Source organism: Elephas maximus, chromosome 23 (assembly GCF_024166365.1).
Source record: "Elephas maximus indicus isolate mEleMax1 chromosome 23, mEleMax1 primary haplotype, whole genome shotgun sequence".
Taxonomy (NCBI): Eukaryota; Metazoa; Chordata; class Mammalia; order Proboscidea; family Elephantidae; genus Elephas; species Elephas maximus.
The window spans coordinates 63,800,099-63,819,808 of NC_064841.1; the positions used below are offsets into that span (position 1 = coordinate 63,800,099).

The 19,710-nt window shown below is 44.3% G+C and overlaps 1 protein-coding gene across 1 annotated transcript in view; it reads left to right on the forward strand.

The window, feature by feature from the left end:
- The first annotated feature begins 11,099 nt into the window (after window positions 1–11,099).
- UBAC2 (UBA domain containing 2) overlaps window positions 11,100–19,710 on the forward strand; it is a 209,249-nt gene continuing 200,638 nt past the window's right edge. Inside the window, exon 1 of the mRNA XM_049867698.1 lies at window positions 11,100–11,318. Within this exon, the coding sequence (XP_049723655.1) occupies window positions 11,288–11,318 (31 nt within the window). The 5' untranslated portion in view covers window positions 11,100–11,287. The remainder of the gene's footprint in view (window positions 11,319–19,710) is intronic.

Genomic DNA, 19,710 nt, shown 5'->3' on the forward strand with positions numbered 1-19,710 from the left:
TCCGAAATAGACCTGGAAGATGATCCGCCTAGGTTGAAAGTCACTCAAAGTACACGCAGCTGCTACAATGGACCCAAGCATACCAAGGATGGTGAAGACGGCATAGGACTGGACAAAGTTTCCTTCTGTTGTAAATGGGGTCCCCGTGAGCTGGAGCCAACTCCGTGGCAACTAAAAAAACCCAACAAAACGACAGATGTTTATTTCTCTCTGTCATTACAATCCAATTCAGGTGAGTGGGCCCTTTTTCTGACATTCAAGGATCCAGCTTTCTCTGTCTAGTGGCCACACCCTCCCCAGGTTACTAGAGTTCTCTACATTCAGGTACAAGGACAAAAGAGAGCTAAAAATGACAAACATCGCTTCTTCTCACATTCTAGTGCTAATAACTAGTCAGTCCTTGGCCACTTGGATGAATGGGAGACTGGGATATGCCCTTGGTTTGGTAGTCACTTCCCAGCAACAACGCTGGACTATGGATGGACAGGCAAAAATTGCTGGTAATGGACTGCTTTATAGATATACAGACTTGAGTTTAAATTCTGAAACTACCACTTTGATGGCCTTGGGAGAGTTATTCAGTCTTTCCGAACTAAGTTACTTAATTCTTTTGGACATCAGTTTACTCTTCTGCAAATTGGGAGAATGACCCACTTTGTAGGGTTGTTGTTGTTGTTGGGTGCCATCAAGTGAATTTTGACTCATAGTGACCCCATGTGACAGAGTAGAACCGCCCCATAGGACTTCCCAGGCTGTGATCTTTACAGGAACACATTGACAGGTCTTTTCTGCCCTGTAGAGTAGCTTGTGGGTTTGAACTGCCAACCTTTCTGTAGCAGCCAAGTGCCTAACTCTGTTGCATCACCAGGGCTCCTTATCTTTTTGAGTAGTTGTACTTATCAAAGTAAAGATAAGGTATGAACTGTGCTCAACACAGAGTGGTTTTCACAGGAAACAGTCTTGATCCTAGGATACAAAAATCTAACTCAAACAGCTGAAGCTAAAAAGGGAGGATTTATTGATTATTAAAATCAGTTCGTCATGGCTAATTGCCTCCACGAACAACTGTCTCCTTTGCCATGAGACCAGAGTAACTGAATGTTGTCCAGCTACCATGACTGAATGTTTTGATCAAAGATAATATAGAAGAATCCTGATCAAAAGGGGGAAAATGCAGAACAGAATTTCACATTCTCATCCAATCCAGACTTTCTGAGTCCACTGAGGCTTGATGAATCCCTGAAACTATTGCTCTGAAATACTGGGCTTCTTGTTAGGTGCCGTTGAGTCGGTTCCGACTCATAGAGACACTATGCACAACAGAACGAAACACTGCCCGGTCCTGCACCATCCTCACAATCGTTGTTATGTCTGAGCTCATTGTTGCAGCCACTGTGTTAATCCACCTCGTTGAGGGTCTTCCTCTTTTCCACTGACCCTGTACTTTGCCAAGCATGATGTCCCTCTCCAGGGACTGGTCCCTCCTGACAACATGTCCAAGGTATCTAAGACGCAGTCTTGCTATCCTTGCTTCTAAGGAGCATTCTGGTTGTACTTCTTCCAAGACAGATTTGCTTGTTCATTTGGCAGTCCATGGTATATTCAATATTCTTCGCCAACACCGCGCAATTCACAGGCATCAGTTTTTCTTCGGCCTTCCTTATTCATTGTCCAGCTTTCACATGCATATGATGCAATTGAAAATACCATGGCTTGGGTTAGGCGCACCTTAGTCTTCAAGGTGACATCTTTGCTTTTCAACACTTTAAAGAGGTCCTTTGCGGCAGATTTACCCAATGCAATGCGTCTTTTGATTTCTTGACTGCTGCTTCCATGGCTGTTGATTGTGGATCCAAGTAAAATGAAATTCTTGACAACTTCTATCTTTTCTCTCTTTATCATGATATTACTCATTAGTCCAGTTGTGAGGATTTTTGTTTTCTTTGTGTTAAGGTGCAATCCATGCTGAAGGCTGTGGTCTTTGATCTTCATTAGCAAGTGCTTCAAATCTTGTTCACTTTCAGCAAGCAAGACTGTGTCGTCTGCATAATGCAGGTTGTTGATAAGTCTTCCTCCAATCCTGATGCCCCGTTCTTCTTTATATAGTCCAGCTTCTCAGATTATTTGCTCAGCATACAGATTGAATAGGTATGGTGAAACAATACAGCCCTGACACACACTTTTCCTGACTTCAAACCAATTGGTATCCCCTGGTTCTGCCCAAACAACTGCCTCTTGATCTGTGTAAAGATTCCTCATGAGCACAATTACGTGACCTTAGTTTTCCATAAAAAACAGAAAAGCTAAAATCAATAAGTGAAAATAAGAGACGTTTGATGGTTACTTCTTAGTAATTTACTTTATGGTCCAACTTATTTTCTGAAATTTAGAAAGTATTTCCATGTGCTCTTTTTTCATTTGGTGCTGTGGTAATGAAACTCTCAGTGTATTTGTATAATTCAATGTATTTCTATGGATTCGCAATTGCCAGTAATGGCAACAAGGGTTATGAGGAATTTCCTACACAATGTTTTTATGATTACCTCACTTTGAGAAAGGAGAAATAAAATTTCAAATAAACATGTTTTGCTTTAGAACATTTTGTTGAGTATATGAACTCAAATTAGTGTAGTACTGGTCAGCATGACCTGGTCACAAAAATGCACCAGCAGCATTAAGCACTGGAGCCAATGATGACCCTGGCATCTCTGAGCGGGCCCTGGCTTATCTCTGAGTGAGCCGGTGAAAGAGAAGCTCTCATTCTATTGAAACAACCTTGGGGAAGATACGCCTGTGGGCTTTGGCCTTGCTCCAATGGACAGGAAGTGTTGGGGGAATTTTGTAAGAGGACTATCCTGGTCAAGGGATAAGAATGTTATGCTTGATATATCTTTCCTGTTTTCATGATGCCCTGAGATCTAACCAGCACCTTGCCAAGGATCCAGGGCAGCCAAGTCATGGTTCAAGAGGAATCATATGGCATCAATCATTAGCCATATCCATGAAGAGGAGGAAAATGCTGGCCCCACAAAAATGTCCTGTCTGGGACCAGGAGTAAGAGGATGGGGGGATAGGCAATTTGACCTCAGTTTCTTCTTTTCACTTAATAGCAGATGCTCCTGGTGTCCCAAGTATGTCTTCTTTGCCCACTCTGGAGGTCATCTAGTGCTCTGGTGGACAATTCTCATACAAGCACGTGTGTCTGTCCGCTGAGGGCTTTCTCTGGATGCCCTAGGGTGCTCAGCCCACAAGTGGAGCATGCCAAACGTGCAGAGTTGGGGGAGTTATAATCCTCGGGGGATTTATAACTAATGAGGGAAAAATGTTGGCGAATAAATAGCCCAGCTTCCTTGCCCCTTGGTGAGTTTTGAGGTATGATCTACTGAGCCTCTTTTAGGATCTGTAGTAGGATTTAATGCCTGCTACTCACAGTTTGATTCCGACTCATAGCAACCCTATAGGACAAAGTAGAACTGCCCCACAGGGTTTTCAAGGAGCTCCTGGTGGATTTGAACTGCCAACCTTTTAGTCAGCAGCTGTGGAAACCCTGGTGGCGTTCTGGTTAAGTAGTACAGCTGCTAACCAAGAGGTCAGCAGTTCGAATCCACCAGGCGGTCCTTGGAAATTCTATGGGGGCAGTTCTAGTCTGTCCTAGAGGGTCGCTATGAGTCGGAATCGACTCGACGGCAGTGGGTTTTTTCAGTTATTCACAGTTGTAAACTGCTCATTGTCTGCTCTCTTCCTGTCTAGCTTCCCTACTCACTCACCATGCTTTCTAGAGAGGTGGGATTGGAACCCAAATCCTGGCCTCAAGGTCGGCTTTTGGAGGAACCCAAACTGATAGCATTATATCCAATAAGTAAGAGCTTTATTTAACTTTTCTGATGTATATGAAATGTACATCAAATAATTTCATAGTAATATGATACTACTGATTTAATTTCTTCATTGATTGAAACAAAATTGTACATTAGTATTAAGGAATAAATCATTGTTTAGGTAACAGAGTTTTTGTTTATGGGGATGGAAAAACTGGCAACAGATATTGGTGATGGTTGCATAATATGATTGATCTGATTGGTTTTATTGAATTGTGCACATAAAAATGCTGAATTGGGAATAGTGTTCTTTATATTTTTAAAACAATAAAAAAAATAAAAAGAATAATAAAAGATGTTAAAACAACTTTCTTTGGTATGTCATCTTATTTCTTTATGTAGGGTAAGACATTCAAACTCCTCACAGTCTTTACAGAGATTACAAAACAATCTTTAATTCAAGACATTAGTTTTAATTTTATTAATAGTACTGATAACATTCATTGATTTGTGCCTAAGTCTTTCATTAAGGTTTTTGGGGACTGAGTGTTATCAACTAATAATTTAATGACTTCTTAAAATCGCCTTTGCTAATAAACCCTGTAACCACTTGTCTTCATTATCTAGTGCTGCTATAACAGAAATACCACAAGTGGATGGCTTTAACAAAGAGAAATTTATTCTCTCACAGTCTAGGAGGCCAGAAATCCGAATTCAGGGCACCAGCTCCAGGGGAAGGCTTCCTCTTTGGCTCTGGAGGAAGGTCCTTGTCATCAGTCTTCCCCTGGACTAGGAGCTTCTCCTCGAAGGAACCCCAGGTCCAAAGGATGCTCTCTGCTCCTGGCACTGCTTTCTTGGTGGTATGAGGTCCCCGTATCTTTCTGCTCTCTTCTCTCTTTTATATCCCAAAAGAAATTGGCTCAAGACACAATCCAAACTTGTAGATTGAGTCCTGCCTCATTAACATAACTGCTGCCTTTTGGGATTTACAACACAGGAAATCACGACAGATGACAAAATGGTGGACAATCACACAATACTGGAAGTCATGGCTTAGCCAAATTGATACACATATTTTTGGGCAACACAATTCAATCATGACACCATAAATGTGTGGCTTTGTTACCGCAAATTGCGGGTTCGAGCTGCCTGCCGCAAAGCCAATACTGAGACAGGAGGAGGTAAGCAGGAAGAAGGCTTTATTGAATACCGATATTCAAGAGACAGAGGGGGTTAAATTCCTCTCAAATTCTGTCCACCCTAAAGGGCTGATGGGAGGGTTTTATATGGGAAAGATCACAGTTACCTAATGTTTTGAGCATGTAGTCCACAGATGGTCTTATACATCACAAAACAACTACAAAAACTCTTTATTAAACTAAAGATAAACATGTCAGGCACCTTGGACTCTAATCAGTATATTTATAACAGGCTGAAAACCTCTCATAAGGATCTCTCAGCTCATGGGGCTGCTTTGCCAATCTACTGTGGCTGAGATAGGGAGCAAGAAAGAATAACTTCTTGTCCGTTTGCAGGCTGAAGGCCACTTCTCAAGAGAGCAAAGAAAAGAGACATCAAGGCCACAGGAGCTCAGATAGCTCTGCACACCTTTGGAGGAGACCAGTGCAGCTGGTGCAATTAAAAAATGTTTAGAGATTACTTAGAGCATCATTATGGCGTTAGTCATGTCAAGCTCTCAATCGCCTATTTCGAATAAGGGAAAATACGGTGTAAAGTATTAGGGTGCTTGTTATGTTTAAGAGTGGAACAGGCTGCTCAGCTGTATTTTGAACAGAGCCTGCACCATTTTTCAAGGACTAGAGATTAATCACAGTTTATACAGCTATATTAAAACAAATGAGAAAATATATTCTCCTTAATATTAAAACACTAAAGAAAAAGCATTTTCACTACTTCAGCTTTAACAAACAGAAACTTATTTTCTCACAGTTTAGGAGACTAGAAGTCTGACTTCAGATTGCTGGGTCTAGGAGGTTTTCTCTCTCCGTTAGCTCTGGAGGAAGGTCCTTGTCTCTTTTGAGCTTCTGCTCCTGGACAATCTTCATGTGATTTGGCGTCTTTCTTCCCCCATCTCTGCTCTGCTCGCTTGTTTAGTCTCTTTCATATCTCAAAAGATATTGACTCAAGATACACCCTACACTAATTGTTTCATTAACCTAACAAACATAACCCTTTCCCAAATAGGATTATAACCCAGGCATAAAGGCTAGGATTTAAAACACATATTTTGGGGGGACATAATTCAATCCATAACATTCCACCTTTTGGTCTTCAAAAATTCATGTCCTTGCCACATGCAAAACACATTCACCCTGTTACATCATCACGAAAGTCTTAAATCAACTCCAAATCCAAGATCTCATCTTCTGAAGCATCTAAATCAAATCTAGGTGAGACTTTGGGCGTATTCAATCCTGTGGCAGAATTCATCTTCGAACCTGTGAAATCTAGATTACCAGTTGTCTTAGTCATCTAGTGCTGCTATAACAGAAGTACTACAAGTGGATGGCTTTAACAAAGAGAAATTTATTTTCTCACAGTCTAGTAGGCTAGAAGTCCAAATTCAGGGCATCAGCTCCAGGCAAAGGCTTTCTCTCTCTGTTGGCTCTGAAGAAAGATCCTTGTCATCAATCTTCTCCTGGACTAAGAGCTTCTCTGTGCAGGAACCCGGGGTCCAAAGGATGTGCTCTGCTCCCAGCACTGCTTCCTTGGTGGTATAAGGTCCCCTGTCTATATGCTCACTTCTTTCTATCTCAAAAGAGATTGGCTAAAGGCACAATCTAGTCTTGTAGATCTCATCAACATAACTGCCGCTAACCCATCTCATTGACATCATAGTGATAGGATTTATCACACATAGGAAAATTGCATCAGATGCCAAAATGGTGGACAATTGCCCAATACTGGGAATCATGGCCTAGCCAAATTGGTACACAAATTTTTGGAGGACACAATTCAATAGGTGAGTTATCTACTTCCAAAGTACAATGGTGGAACAAGCACAAGGTAGACATTTCCATTATGAATGGGAGAAAATGGAGGGAAAGAAGGAATAATGGGCACCAAGCAAGTCCAAAACCCAGCAGAACAATTTACATCAGCTCTCAAGGCATGAAAACAATCCTTTGTTCTGTGAGAGTGTCTGGGCAGTGGCCACCTTCTCCAGACTCTGGGTGTTGGCCATCCCCTCTGGATTCCAGATGGAGGCCTCTCTGCCTCAGGCTTCAGCTGCGCCTTCCAGGCCCACAGGAATAGCAACTCTGCTCCATTGGCTTTGGGTAGTCTCTTTCTCCTAGTCTATCTGAGTGGTAACCCCCCCCCCAGCCATGACAGGCCCTGTTCTTCTGCCCCTTGGGCATGGCAGCCCCACCTCCTCAATTTTGGGTGATGGCCAAATCCCCATGGCACACCTTAATGGCAGCTCCACACTTTGGAACCGAGTTGTCAGAGAGCCAACTCTTTGAGACCTAGGGGCTGTGGCCCCACCCTTTGAAACTAAGAAGGCCCTGCTTCCCATGTTCCTTCCAACAGTTCTGCTGATCTCCAAGCTGACCATAGCTGCTGCTCCATCTGGTGCACAATGACATTGGAAAATGAAAATTTTTTTTCCTGTGAAACAATCTTTAAAAGTTTCAAATTTTGACAACTTTTGGTATCCATTATCTGTACCTTTGAAAGAATAAATTTTCTGCACAACTTTTTTCATTCCCCATGAATCTTTCATCTTTAATCAGCAAAGTTTCATTATCATACAGGATACTTGCCATCACTTGCAACAAAAATTCTTTTGACTACAGATCATTCTCAGCTGGTTTTCTACCTACCTCTTTGGAATTCTCATAGATCCTTCTACATACAATATCACTGCTCAACAGAATAGAAGAAATTATTTAAACTTCTTACCACTATAATAACCTCTTATACAGCTGATAAAATTCATTTTTCTCCAATATTGTTTGGATTGCCACACATTGCTATCATTTGAGCTATTCTGTAAGAAATGGGATCTTATACCCATCAGATTAGATTTCAAAAAACCACTTCAGGGACAACGCTATGATTTTCAAACTTTTCTTAAATCTTGAAGTTTCTGTCTTTGCCAACTTTGTGTCTTTCTTTATAAAATGTTCACTTAATCTTGCTGCGTTCACCTCTTAAATGAATTAGAAAAAACTGTGTTGTCGGTATGGGCATATTTAAACATTCAAATGAATATTCTTAACACCATTTCTTAATATTTAACATTACATATAGTATTTTTTTTAATGAGGGCTTAATTTGCATATATTTATGAAAGACATAGAACCACCAAGAATGTACCAGCTGTAAAAACAAATTGATACTGGTGACTCAAATACAATGAGCAGGGTTATTGTAACCCAGTGAAACCCGGCGCCGTCAAGTCGATTCCAACTCATAGCGACCCTATATGTAGATGGTAGTTTTTCTGATCGGTGAACAAGTCTTTATTAAGTTCCATGTAAGAACAAAAAGAATGTAATAGTTGCATTCCTGGGAAATTCAGCATGGAAACTGTGTAAGGACACATTGTGTTTACATGTAAAATGAAAAGTAGGTTCTAAGTCAAACAATCGCAAACAGACTTTTACCTACATTAGAATATGGTGGGACAATCAAAAGTTGATTGGGAGAGAGGACAATTTGTGTTTTTTGTGCAGGATCGCATGTAGCATCACCAGATCCCATGCAAAACCTGTTGCTCGTGAATCAGTTATGACTCATGGTGATCCCATGTGTGTCAGAGTCGATCTGAGCGGTCCACTGGGTTTCGATTGATTTTCAGAAAAAGATTGCGAGGTCTTTCTTGTGAGCTACCTCCAAGTGAATTTGAATCTCCAGCCATTTGGTTAGCAACAGATCACAGTAACTGTTTGTGCCAACAGGGACTCCATCTTCTTCCTACCAAATACATAGTTAAAAAGGAAAGAGCACATTAATAGCTTTTTCAAATAATTTAGATGTTCTTCTTTGATACTACGTTAAAATTTAAAAGTGGTAATTCTTAAAGGTTAAACCCAAACCCACTGCTGTCGAGTCAACTCATAGTGACCCTATAGGACAGAGTATAACTTCCCCATAGAGTTTCCAAGGAGCGCTTGGTGGATTTGAACTGCCAACCTCTTGGTTAGCAGCTGTAGCACTTAACCACTAGGCCACCAGGGTTTCCTCTTAAAGGTTAATGAGTAGTGATGAGAGATGTGAAATCATATCAATAAATCTTTGGTAGTCTGTTACGTTAAAATTCGTTTTTTTTTCCTTGGCGTTTGAATTTATCTTTTACCAATGCATGATTTTCTAAAATCATGGGTTGGCCACTTGGAATATATTGGTTTACTAAGATATACAGATTTTCCAGTTGTAGAGCAGAAAACTCCACCGTATACTCCCGAGTAAGCATAAAAAAAGACAAATAATGTCTCAGTATTATTATGAAACTAGTTTTGGTATTTTTGTTGCAGCCAAACAACAGCTTCTGCAAACATAAAGAACCTTTAAACTATCATTTTGTTCCAAAATAACTCAACTGGATGAACCTAAAGTTAAATATGAACTGCATTCCATGATCGTGAACAAAGTTTACAAGAAAAGCCTAAACACAAAAATAAGAGTCAACTATACTTTCACCTTCTAGAAGTGTTAGTATTTTGGTCTACTGGGACTTCTTTAGGGGCAAGTTGTATCTTTTCACTGTACTTATTCAATCTGCATACTGAGCAAAAAATTCCAGAAGCTAGGCTATATGATGAACTCCGCATCAGGATTGGAGGAAGGCTCATTTACAACCTGCCATATGCCGATGACACAACCTTGCTTGCTCAAAGTGAAGAAGACTTGAAGCACTTATTGATGAAGATCAAAGACCACAGCCTTCAGTATGGATTACACCTCAACGTTAAAGAAAACAAAAATTCTCCCTACTGGACCAATAAGCAACATCATGATAAACAGAGTGAAGTTGTCGAGGATTTCATTTTGCTTGGATTTACAATCAACACCCATTAGAAGCAGCAGTCAAGAAATTAAACGGTGGGGCAAATTTGCCCCGAAAGACCCCTTTGAAGTGTTGAAAGCAAAGATGTCACCTTGAGGATTAAGGTGCACCTGACCCCGTGTTTTCAATCGCTTCGTATGCATGCAAAAGCTGGACAATGAAAAAGGAAGGGGGAAGAAGAGTTGATGCCTCTTGATATTCAATCAAAAATACTGAGTATGCCAGGGACTGCCAGAAGAATGAACAAATCTGTCTCGGAAAAAGTATAGCCAGAATGTTCCTTAAAAGGAGTGGCCAGATGTGCTTTGGAACGTTATCAGGAGAGACTAGTCCCTGGATAAGGACATCGCACTCTGTAGATGGTCAGTGAAAAAGAGGAAGAACCTCTGTGAGATGGATTGACACAGTGGCGGCAACAATGAGCCCAAACATAGCAAAGGATTCTAAGAATGGCACAGGACCAGGCAGTGTTTTTCTGTTGTACACAGAGTCCTGTGAGTCGGAACCCACTGTGTGGCACCTAACTGCTTTTATTTATCTACGAACACATTAACCCATTGGCTGACTGTTATAAGGAAGTATACTGTACATTGTTTTGTAGCCTGCCATTTTAATTCAGTTTTGCAGTGTGCTATATCGCCCATGGAAACCCTGGTGGGGTAGTGGTTAAGTGCTACAAGGGGGGTCGCTCCACCACCGACTCCGTCAGGCCGGAGATCCCGGCCACCGGCGTCCACGGCGGGGGTCCCGGGACCACCACACTTGGCCCTTTTTGTAGAGATTCGGGTGGGACCCAAATGGGAAAAACGGGTGGGTAAGAAACTAGACGTCCCCCCTTTCCGCGACAGGGAGGAGGGTCGTCCAGCTCCGGCTCCTCTCCCAGCGCCGCGGGGTCGGCAGAGCGACCTCTCGGATTTGGGTCCCGGGACCTGAGACGGCCCCATTGCCCACAGTCCCCGGCGGAGCGAGCGTCGGGTCGCTGCCCAGGAAGACCCAGCGTGGCTGCCGCTCGCCCCGCGCCCGCGCGCCGTGCCGTCCGGAAGACGGGAGCGGAGGTGGCGAGGAAAGCCCCGGGCCGGCCCTGCACGGGAGCCCGCTGGGACTGCGGCCGGAAGCGGCCGAGGCGGGCAGACTCGTGCGCTCCGGGACCCCCACCTCGGCTCCCGCCAAGGCCCGTCCGGCCGTCGAGAGCCCCCGGGGAGGCGGAGCAAGCCGGCCGCCCGCGGACGCACTTCCAGTCCGCGGCAGGAAGGGAGGGGCGGACGGAGCGCGTGCGCCCGGCGCCGCGCATGCCCCGTACGTCAGGCGGCCCTCGAGTGTCATCCAGTCGCCGGGCTGGCCGCCCCGCCGGCAGTGCGCATGCGCGGCTCCGGGTCTCGCCGCCGCCGCCTCCCCTCCCCCCGCCCCCCGCGGAGGCTCCGGGCCCGGCGGGACCATGTTCGCCAGCACTGGCTCCAGTGGGCTTTGTGAGTACGGGCCGCCGCCGTCCTGGCCGCCCCCCACGCGCCACCCTGGGCACCTCCTTGAGGAGAGTGGGGGCACCGGGGAGTCCCTGGTTTGCAGGAGGTTTGGGGGCGGACTCTCGGTTTCCACGCGGAGCCTCGGCTGTTCCTGCCCGGGGTGGAGGGGCAGCAGGATCGCCCCCACCTAAGCCTTGGGGGCAAGAGTGGCCACTGAGTCCCGCCGCTGTGAGCTTGGGCCGGGCACTGAGGGTCGGGCTGGGCGCCCCGGCTCCTTGCCCTTGGAGACGTGTGTGCCAGGCGCCAGCCGAAGGTGCCAGGCTGAGCGGGGAGGCTGTCCCAGGACAGGCGATGCTGGCAGCCTGCTCTTCCCAGTCACCTTGGTCCATTCCTTAGGGCACGGCCGGACCGAACCACTCTTCCCCAGCAGCAGATTTCAGCCTCGGCTTCGGGAGCTGACCCCTCAGCTGTGCTTAAATTCCTTGCTTCCCCGCATCTCCCTTTGGAGTTTTGAGACAAACAGAGACCGACTGAAGTGCTTTAAAGTGGAAAAAAGTTAGGAAGTGATTTGATGAGAAAGTGCACTTTGCTGCTGTATGTTGCAATGAAGTTTTACTTGCGTGTCGGTCGTGGTAGGAGGCAGCCTTTTCACGGAGATGGACAGTGTTTCATGACGTTTGGCAAAGGGAACTGTAAGCTAACTAAACAGCACCTAGATTGGGTAGTGATCCACCGACAGTTAATTTTGTGATTGCCTGTCACTTTTAATGCTTCACACCTGTATGTATACATGTGGTCTGTTACCAGCGTACCGAAGCATTTGACAATTAAAAATTTAAGTATCTCTCGTGACTGTCATAGGTCATTTTCTGTTATTACTTGTGTTAGACTGAGAGTTAATATCAGAGCCAGTTTTTCAGGTTTTGAAGTGAGCTTAAATTAATATTTATGATACCCCTTGTTTCATAATTAGATTTATGGCATCTTTGATACATTGGCCTCAGAATACGTTACACCTACCTGCTAATTAATCTTCCCCAAGCTATTACTTCAATGAAGGACAGTGTTACTCCTGATGAAACTAACAGCCAAGAAGGTGGTGTGATTTTCCAAGGATCACACAGTGAGCCATACACTGGTGGATGGGAAATTATCAGGAGAATTCTTCAATCCTAAATTTACTACTGCTGTTGTAACAAAAAAATATCACAAGTGGATGGCATTAAACAAATTTATTTTCTGAGTTTCCCATTGCCTTTGAGTCAATTCTGACTCATAGTGACCCTATAGGATGGAGTAGAACTGCTCCATTGAATTTCCAAGGAGCACCTGGGGGATTCAAACTGCCAATCTTTTGGTTAGTAGCTGTAGCTCTTAACCACCATGTCACTGGGGTTTCAGCTCACAGTTTGGGAGGCTAGAAGTCCTAATTCAGGGCACTGGCTCACGGGGAAGGCCCTTTCTCTGTCCAGTTGGGAGGGGGAGGGGGAGAATCTGTCCCTTTCATCTTCTGTTCCTTCCCTGTTCCTTGGTGATCCCCAAAAGGCATCTGTCTTTCCCCCGTTTGTGCTTGTTTGCCTCTCTGTATGTAATCTGCTCTTTTTATATCTAAAAAGTCGTTAGGTTTAAAACACACCCTATACTGCTATGGCCTCATTAACGTAACAAAGAAAACTATGTTCCCAAATTGGATCACATCTGCAGGTATGTTGTTGTTGGGTGCCATCTAGTCAATTCAGACTCATAAGGACCCGTATGACAGAGTAGAACTGCCCCATAGGTTTTTTTTTTTTTTTTAATTGTGCTTTAGGTGAAAATTTACAGCTCAAGTTAATTTCTTATTCGAAAATTGATACACATATTGTTCTGTGACATTGGTTGCGATCCCCACAATGTGACAGTATGCTCCTCCTTTCCACCTCGGGTTCCCTGTGTCTGGTTGTCCAGTTCCTGTCCCTTCCTGCTTTCTCATTCTGCATTTGGACAGAAACTGCCCATTTGGTCTTACATATTTGAATGAACCAAGAAGCATGTTTCTCACTTGTGTTATTTTTTGTTTTATAGGCCTGTCTAATCTTTGTGTGAAAAGTGGACTTTAGGAATGTTTTCAGTTCTGGATTAGCAGAGCACCTGGGGCCATAGTTTCGGGGGTTCCCCCAGTCTGTCAGACCAGTAAGTCTGGTCTTATTATAAGAGTTTGATTTCTGTTCTGTGTTTTTCTCCTGCTCTGCCGGGATTCTCTCTTGTGATCCCTGTCAGAGTGGTCATTGGTGGTAGCAGGTACCATCTCGTTCTTCTGATCCCAGGCTGGTGGAGCCTCTGGTTCATGAGGTCCTTTAGTCCTTTGGGCTAGTATTTTCCATGTGTCTTTGGTTCCCATAAGGTTTTCTTGGCTGTAATCTTTTTTTTTTTTAAATAATTTATTTTATTTTTGTTGTTATTGTTAAGAATATATACAGCAGAACATACACCAGTTCAGTTTCTACATGTATAATTCAGAGACATTGATCACATTCTTCCAGCTGTGTAACCATTCTCACCCTCCTTTTTCTGCGTTGTTCCTCCTGCATTAACATAAACTCACTGCTCCCTAAGTTTCCTATCTAATCTTTCCAGTTGCTGTTGTAAATTTGATCCTATATAGAGAGACCTTAAAATAGCACAGTACTCAAAAAAAGGCAGACAAAACTATTGTTTATTGTTGTTGTTCGGTGTTGTCAAGTCTGTTCCTACTCATAGCAACCCTATAGGACAGAGTAGAACTGCCCCATAGGGTTTCTAAGGAGCAGCTGGTGGATTTGAACTGCCCACTTTTTGGTTAGCAGCTGTAGTTCTAACTACTGTGCCACCAGGGCTCCAAAGAGTTTTAAGAAAACTTAAGGGAATATTTTGCTGTAAGGTTTAAGGTTTACAGATTATCTTAGGGCAGTAGTTTCAGGGGTTCATCCAGTCTCCATTACTCCGAAAAATTTGGGTTCTATGAGAATTTGAAATTCTGATCTACATTTTCCCCGTTTTCATCAGAATTCTTCCAGACTCTTTGATCAAAATGTTGAGTAATGGTAGCTGGGCACCATCCAGTTCTGGTCTTATGGCAAAGAAGCAGTTATTCCCGGAGGCAATTAGGCACATGCTCTATTTCCTCTTCCTATTCTTGACTCTCCTCCTTTCTCTATTGTTCCAGGCGAACAGAGACCAATTGCTGTACCTTGAATGTTCGCTTGCTTGCTTTTAAGACCCCAGGCAGTACACACGGAACTAGGAAGTAGAACAGAAGCACTAAACAGGTTATTTGGCCAATTAACTGGGATGACCATGACCCTAAACCTCCAAACCAAGGAACCAAATCCCATGAGATGTTTGATTGTACATAAGCAGCCTCAGCAGCTAACACTCTTTGTTATTTATTTATTTTGTCGCCATTATAAATATATCTGTAAAAACGGCTTGGGGGCAGTGTCTGACCTCCTCCAACCGCACAAGGAGGAGGGAGAACCAAGATCAACAGTGCAGGGCTGACTCCCATGATGCGGAGGCCAGACGAGCCTCCTTTCTCTGCCATCTTTACTAATTCTGACACCAACCGTCCCTCCCACAGCAATCTCTATTTCTCTGCTGGGTTTTATAATTCATTGCAATGACTGCACAAAACTCGAAGACCAGACTTATGATTATGGGGTTTATTAGGGAAGTTGCAGTTGAGGCTCAGGAACACTTAGGATACAGTTCTTTCGTCAGGACAGTGTCTTCCCAACCCTGCTTGTAGGCACGCCTCTCCCTGGCCCTAGCCTCTCCCCAAAGGCACTCAGCTTTCTCTCTCCATAGGCTGAGAAACCCGCTGTGCCTTCTCCTGCTAACAGGTGCCTGCCGCTGGGTCTCTCCTGACACCGCTTCTCACTGTCTTCAGGGTTACAGCTTGTTCTCTCTTTCTCTCTCAATCTCCTACTTCCAGGAGCTTCTCACTACAGGGATCTCGGGTCCAAAACACGCGCTTTCCGCCTCTGCCTGTTCTTCCTTGGTGGTGGTAGGATCCTCCTCTCTGCTTTCCTTTAAGGCAAAACTGACCAGTCCCCTGGGTGGGGCACAATTACCCTGTCACACAGTCCTGCCCAATCACCTGGGTGGGAGTTACAAGACCACAGCCAGAAAAGCCACACAAAAGTAATCATTCGCGCTGCAGTATCTGTCACGTAACTTTTGGCTGTAACCTCTGCGAGAGCAGACCATCCTGCAGACCCTGCAGAGCTGCTGGGTGGGCTTAAACTGCACACCTTTCATTCGGTAGCTGAGTGCATCACCGTTGCGCCACCAGGTCTCTTTATCCACAGGTACAGGGGTTAGGATTTAACACATTTTGGGGGGACACAATTCAGTCCACAACAGTGACTAAACTACATATTTAAAAAAAAATTAAAAAGGCGAACAGAATCTATTATTGATTGCTGTACTGTGCCACGCGGGAGAAAGATGTGGCAGCCTGCTTCCGTAGAGATTTACAGCCTTGGAAATCCTGTGGGATTGCTGTGAGTCGAAATTGACTCTACGGCAGTGGGTTTATACTGTATTAGCTGTTGTATTGCATTGGCAAAATTTATTCAAAAATTTGATAAAGGGTGACTCTGAGGAGAGTACTACTTCATTACCTATGGCACAGGATTGATGTGTATTGAATTCTAGGAAACAAACTGTTGCCCAAGGGAAGGGCTTAGGCCAAGGCCTCTGCTGCTGCCTTGCCCTGTTTCTAAAAGAAGAGCATCCACGGCACAAGAGTTAATAGAATGGTCATTTCTCAGAAGACCATGTCTTATGTGCTCATTTAACAAACATTTTGGGTATCTGTGCTATTTGCCAGGAATGCAGCGTTGACAGTGCTTATGGTGCTTATTGTGGAGTTAAGCAGTTTTTCCAGCACTCATCTTTTGGCAGGAGCTTCGGTGGTGCAAAGTTTAAGCACTCGGCTGCTAACCGAAAGGTCGGCAGTTGGAACCCGCCAGCTGCTCCCCAGGAGAAAGATGGTGGCAGTCAGCTTCTGTAAACATTACAGCCTTGGAAACCCTATGGGGCAATTCTGCTCTGTCCTGTAGGGTCGCTGTGAGTTGGAATTGACTCGATGGCAGTGGGTAGGTTAGGTCTTATGGCAAGTCTAGGTGTGAGCAGTTAGCCCTGTTTTAAAATTTTTCTCCGGCAAGACACTTCCCTGAGAGGGACATGATTTCCTTTAGATAAGAAGTTGTCAAGAGGCCCTGATGGCACAGTGGTTAAGAGCTCATCTGGTAACCAAGTGGTTTGGCAGTTCAAATCCACCAGCCGCTCCTAGAAACCCTATGAGACAGTTTTACTCTGTCCTATAGAGTTGCTATGAGTTGGAATCGACTCGATAGCGTCAGGTTTTGTTTTTGGTTTTGTTGTTAAGTCAGAATTCTGATGCTGAGGAAGAATAATCCATCTGCCCCATGGGTGATGAATAACTTTCTCTAATGCAGTGGAGAAATCCCTGCCATCCGCTACTGGTGTATTAGTGCCACACTTTTCACTCATTCATTCATTCAACAAGTGTTTATTGAGTACTCATATAAGCCACACACTGTTGATGTACAGAGGATAAAGTGGGAAACAGGAGACCAACAAAAATATGTTAACGAACAGTGTGATTTCACATAGTGATACACGTTATGAAGAAAACGAGAGTAACGGCGAAGACTGAGGTTATGGTGGAGTACTGCTTTAGCATGCGCTGTCAGGGAAGAAATCTGGAAAGGTGACATCGGAGCTGAGACCCAGTTAGTACGAAGGAGCCAGCCACGTCAGGGTTTGGCAAATCTGCACTCTCCAAATGGAGCAGTGAGCACAGAGACTCTGAAGCAAGCACAACGAGGTGTTTTCAAGGTACTGAAGAAGGCCGGTGGAGCCAGCTCAGTAGGTCAGGGGAAGGGTGTCTGTTACCATTTCTTTAAAAACTGTATTGTTGTCTACCCAGTCATACAACTAGGACTGGCTAAAAGTGCATTGGAATAGTGTTTATGACTTATTTATATTCCTTACTTATCGACAAATGCTGTCTCTCAGCTATATGTTGAGTAATGTATCATTCGTTACATAGTAATGTATGTATCATTTATTACATAGTACTTATTAGAAGTGTTCCCATTGCATATTCATATTGCAGTAGAGTCACCGTGTTAACAGCTGACTCAACCACCATTAATTACATGCCTGATGTATTCCAGGTATAGTTCCATCTTCAAGGAGCTCAGTGTTTAGTGGGAGAAAATTCAACAACAACAGAACGGCCTCTGTAATTGGTGCTGTGTTTGTTGCAGGGGGTGGGCTGGTGGGGGGAGAGGCACAGCTGGTGAAGCCTTCCTAACGTAGGTGAATTTGAGCTGGTTTTCTGAGGGATGAGTGAGAGTTTGTTAGGCATACAAGCAAGGAGAGGCCTCTGTGGGACAGAGCCTGGGAAGGGCCAGGCAAAGAGGTAAGAGGTAATAAATTAGTGGATTGTAGATTATGGCTGGGGTAAGCATTTCCTAATGGGTGTGCAGTGACATCATTCAGTTAAGTGAGAAGGGAACTGGGAATATAACCTGTAGACATTTAAACATTTAAAGAGGGAGAAGAAGAGGAGCCTGGTAAGAACACTGAGGAGTGGCCAAGGAGGTGGAGGGACACCAAGGAAGAAAAAATTTGGGGGAAGGAATAGCCAATAGCATTAAACACTGCAGATTAAAAAAAAAAAAAAAAAGGATTGACAAGTGTTCTTCTGAGGAAGAGGTAATCCAGAACTTTTCTAGAAGAGCTACTCCAGTAGTCAGGGAGAAGTTGCCAAGGCATGAGTAGGATGAAAAGTAGAGAAGTGAGCTTAGGAGGTGTTTTCAAGAATCTTGGTTATAAAAAGAAGGAGAGTGAGTTGTAGCTAGGGGTAATTGTAGGTATCAAGGGAAAGTTTCTTGAAATTGAGAGCAACCTTACCTTGTATAAACGGTGACAGGAAAGACCCTTGGAGAGGGCTAGGATGAAGACACAGACCGGAAGGAGTGATAGAGCAAGGTCCTGAGGAGGCAGAGGCTGATGATCTAGAGCATAAGTCAGGAGTCTGTCTCACTGCGGTGGGAGGCCAGGTAGGAGGTTGTGATGGTGGTCTTAGTGGTGGGAGCAGTGGTTTCTAAATGCTCCCTGTGTCCCTGCTGTAGCAGAATCACCCACAGAGTTTTCTGAGCATACAGATTCCTGGGTCCCATCCCCAGAGAGTCAGAGTCAGAAGGTCTAATGTGGCATCAGAAATCTGTATTTTTAAAAACTGTCCAGGAAATTCTTGTGGCCAGCAGGAGGGGCGGAGAGAACAGTTAGAGACGCTACTGCAGTGATCCAGCGGTGAGGTGCTGAACGCCCGAATTAAAGTAGCAGCAGTGGGAATAGATAGGATGGAGGGGAAGATTCTAAAGATGCTTAAGCAGGTAGGTCGTGTCAATAAAGCTTTGATTTGGGGGAGAATGAGTCGGAGGTGACTCTGGTTTACGGCTTGGGTGGCTGGGTAGACAGAGGATGTTACCATTCACTAGGGGAATCAGGGAAGGCGGAGTGTGCTAGGGAGAAGATGACTCGATTTGGGGCATGTTTAATGTTGAAGGGTCTGCAAAGTCCAGTTGGAGAAGACACAGTGGAATTCGTAAATAGGTGTCTGGAGCTGCACTGGGCATGAATAGATAGGTAGTAGTTTTGCCGGGAAAGCATGGCTTTGAACCTCTTTGTTCCAGTTCGAACCCCTGCTGAGAATTTGCTTTTCTAACAAGTTCCCTGCTGAGAATTTGCATTTCCACCCCAAACCCAAAAAAAAAAAAAACCAAACCCAGTGCCATGGAGTCAATTCCTACTCATAGCGACCCTATAGGACAGAGTAGAGCTGCCCTGTAGAGTTTCCAAGGAGCGCCTGGCGGATTCAAACTGCCAGCCCTTTGGTTAGCAGCCATAGGACTTAACCACTATGCCACCAGGGTTTCCATTTCTACCGCAAGATATACCGAATTGGAGTCTACAGTTTAGCAAGCTCCCCAGGTGATTCTCATTATGTATAACTTCCTGGAAACTTGTTAGAAATTCAGATTCTCAGCAGAGTTCAAGCCCTGCATAAAAGGAGCCCTGGTGGCACAGTGGTTAGGCGTTCAGCTGCTAACTGAAAAGTTGGCAGTTCAGACCCATCAGCCACTCTACCAGAGAAAGATGTGACAGTCTGCTTCTGTGGTAAAGATTACAACTTTGGAAACCCCATGGAGCAGTTCTCCTCTGTCCTGGAGGGTTACTCAATGGCAATGAATTTAGTTTTGGTTTAGTTATGCCATGAAGGAGCCTTGGTGGCGCAGTGGCTAAAACACTCAGAGCTACAACCTGAAAGATTGGTGGC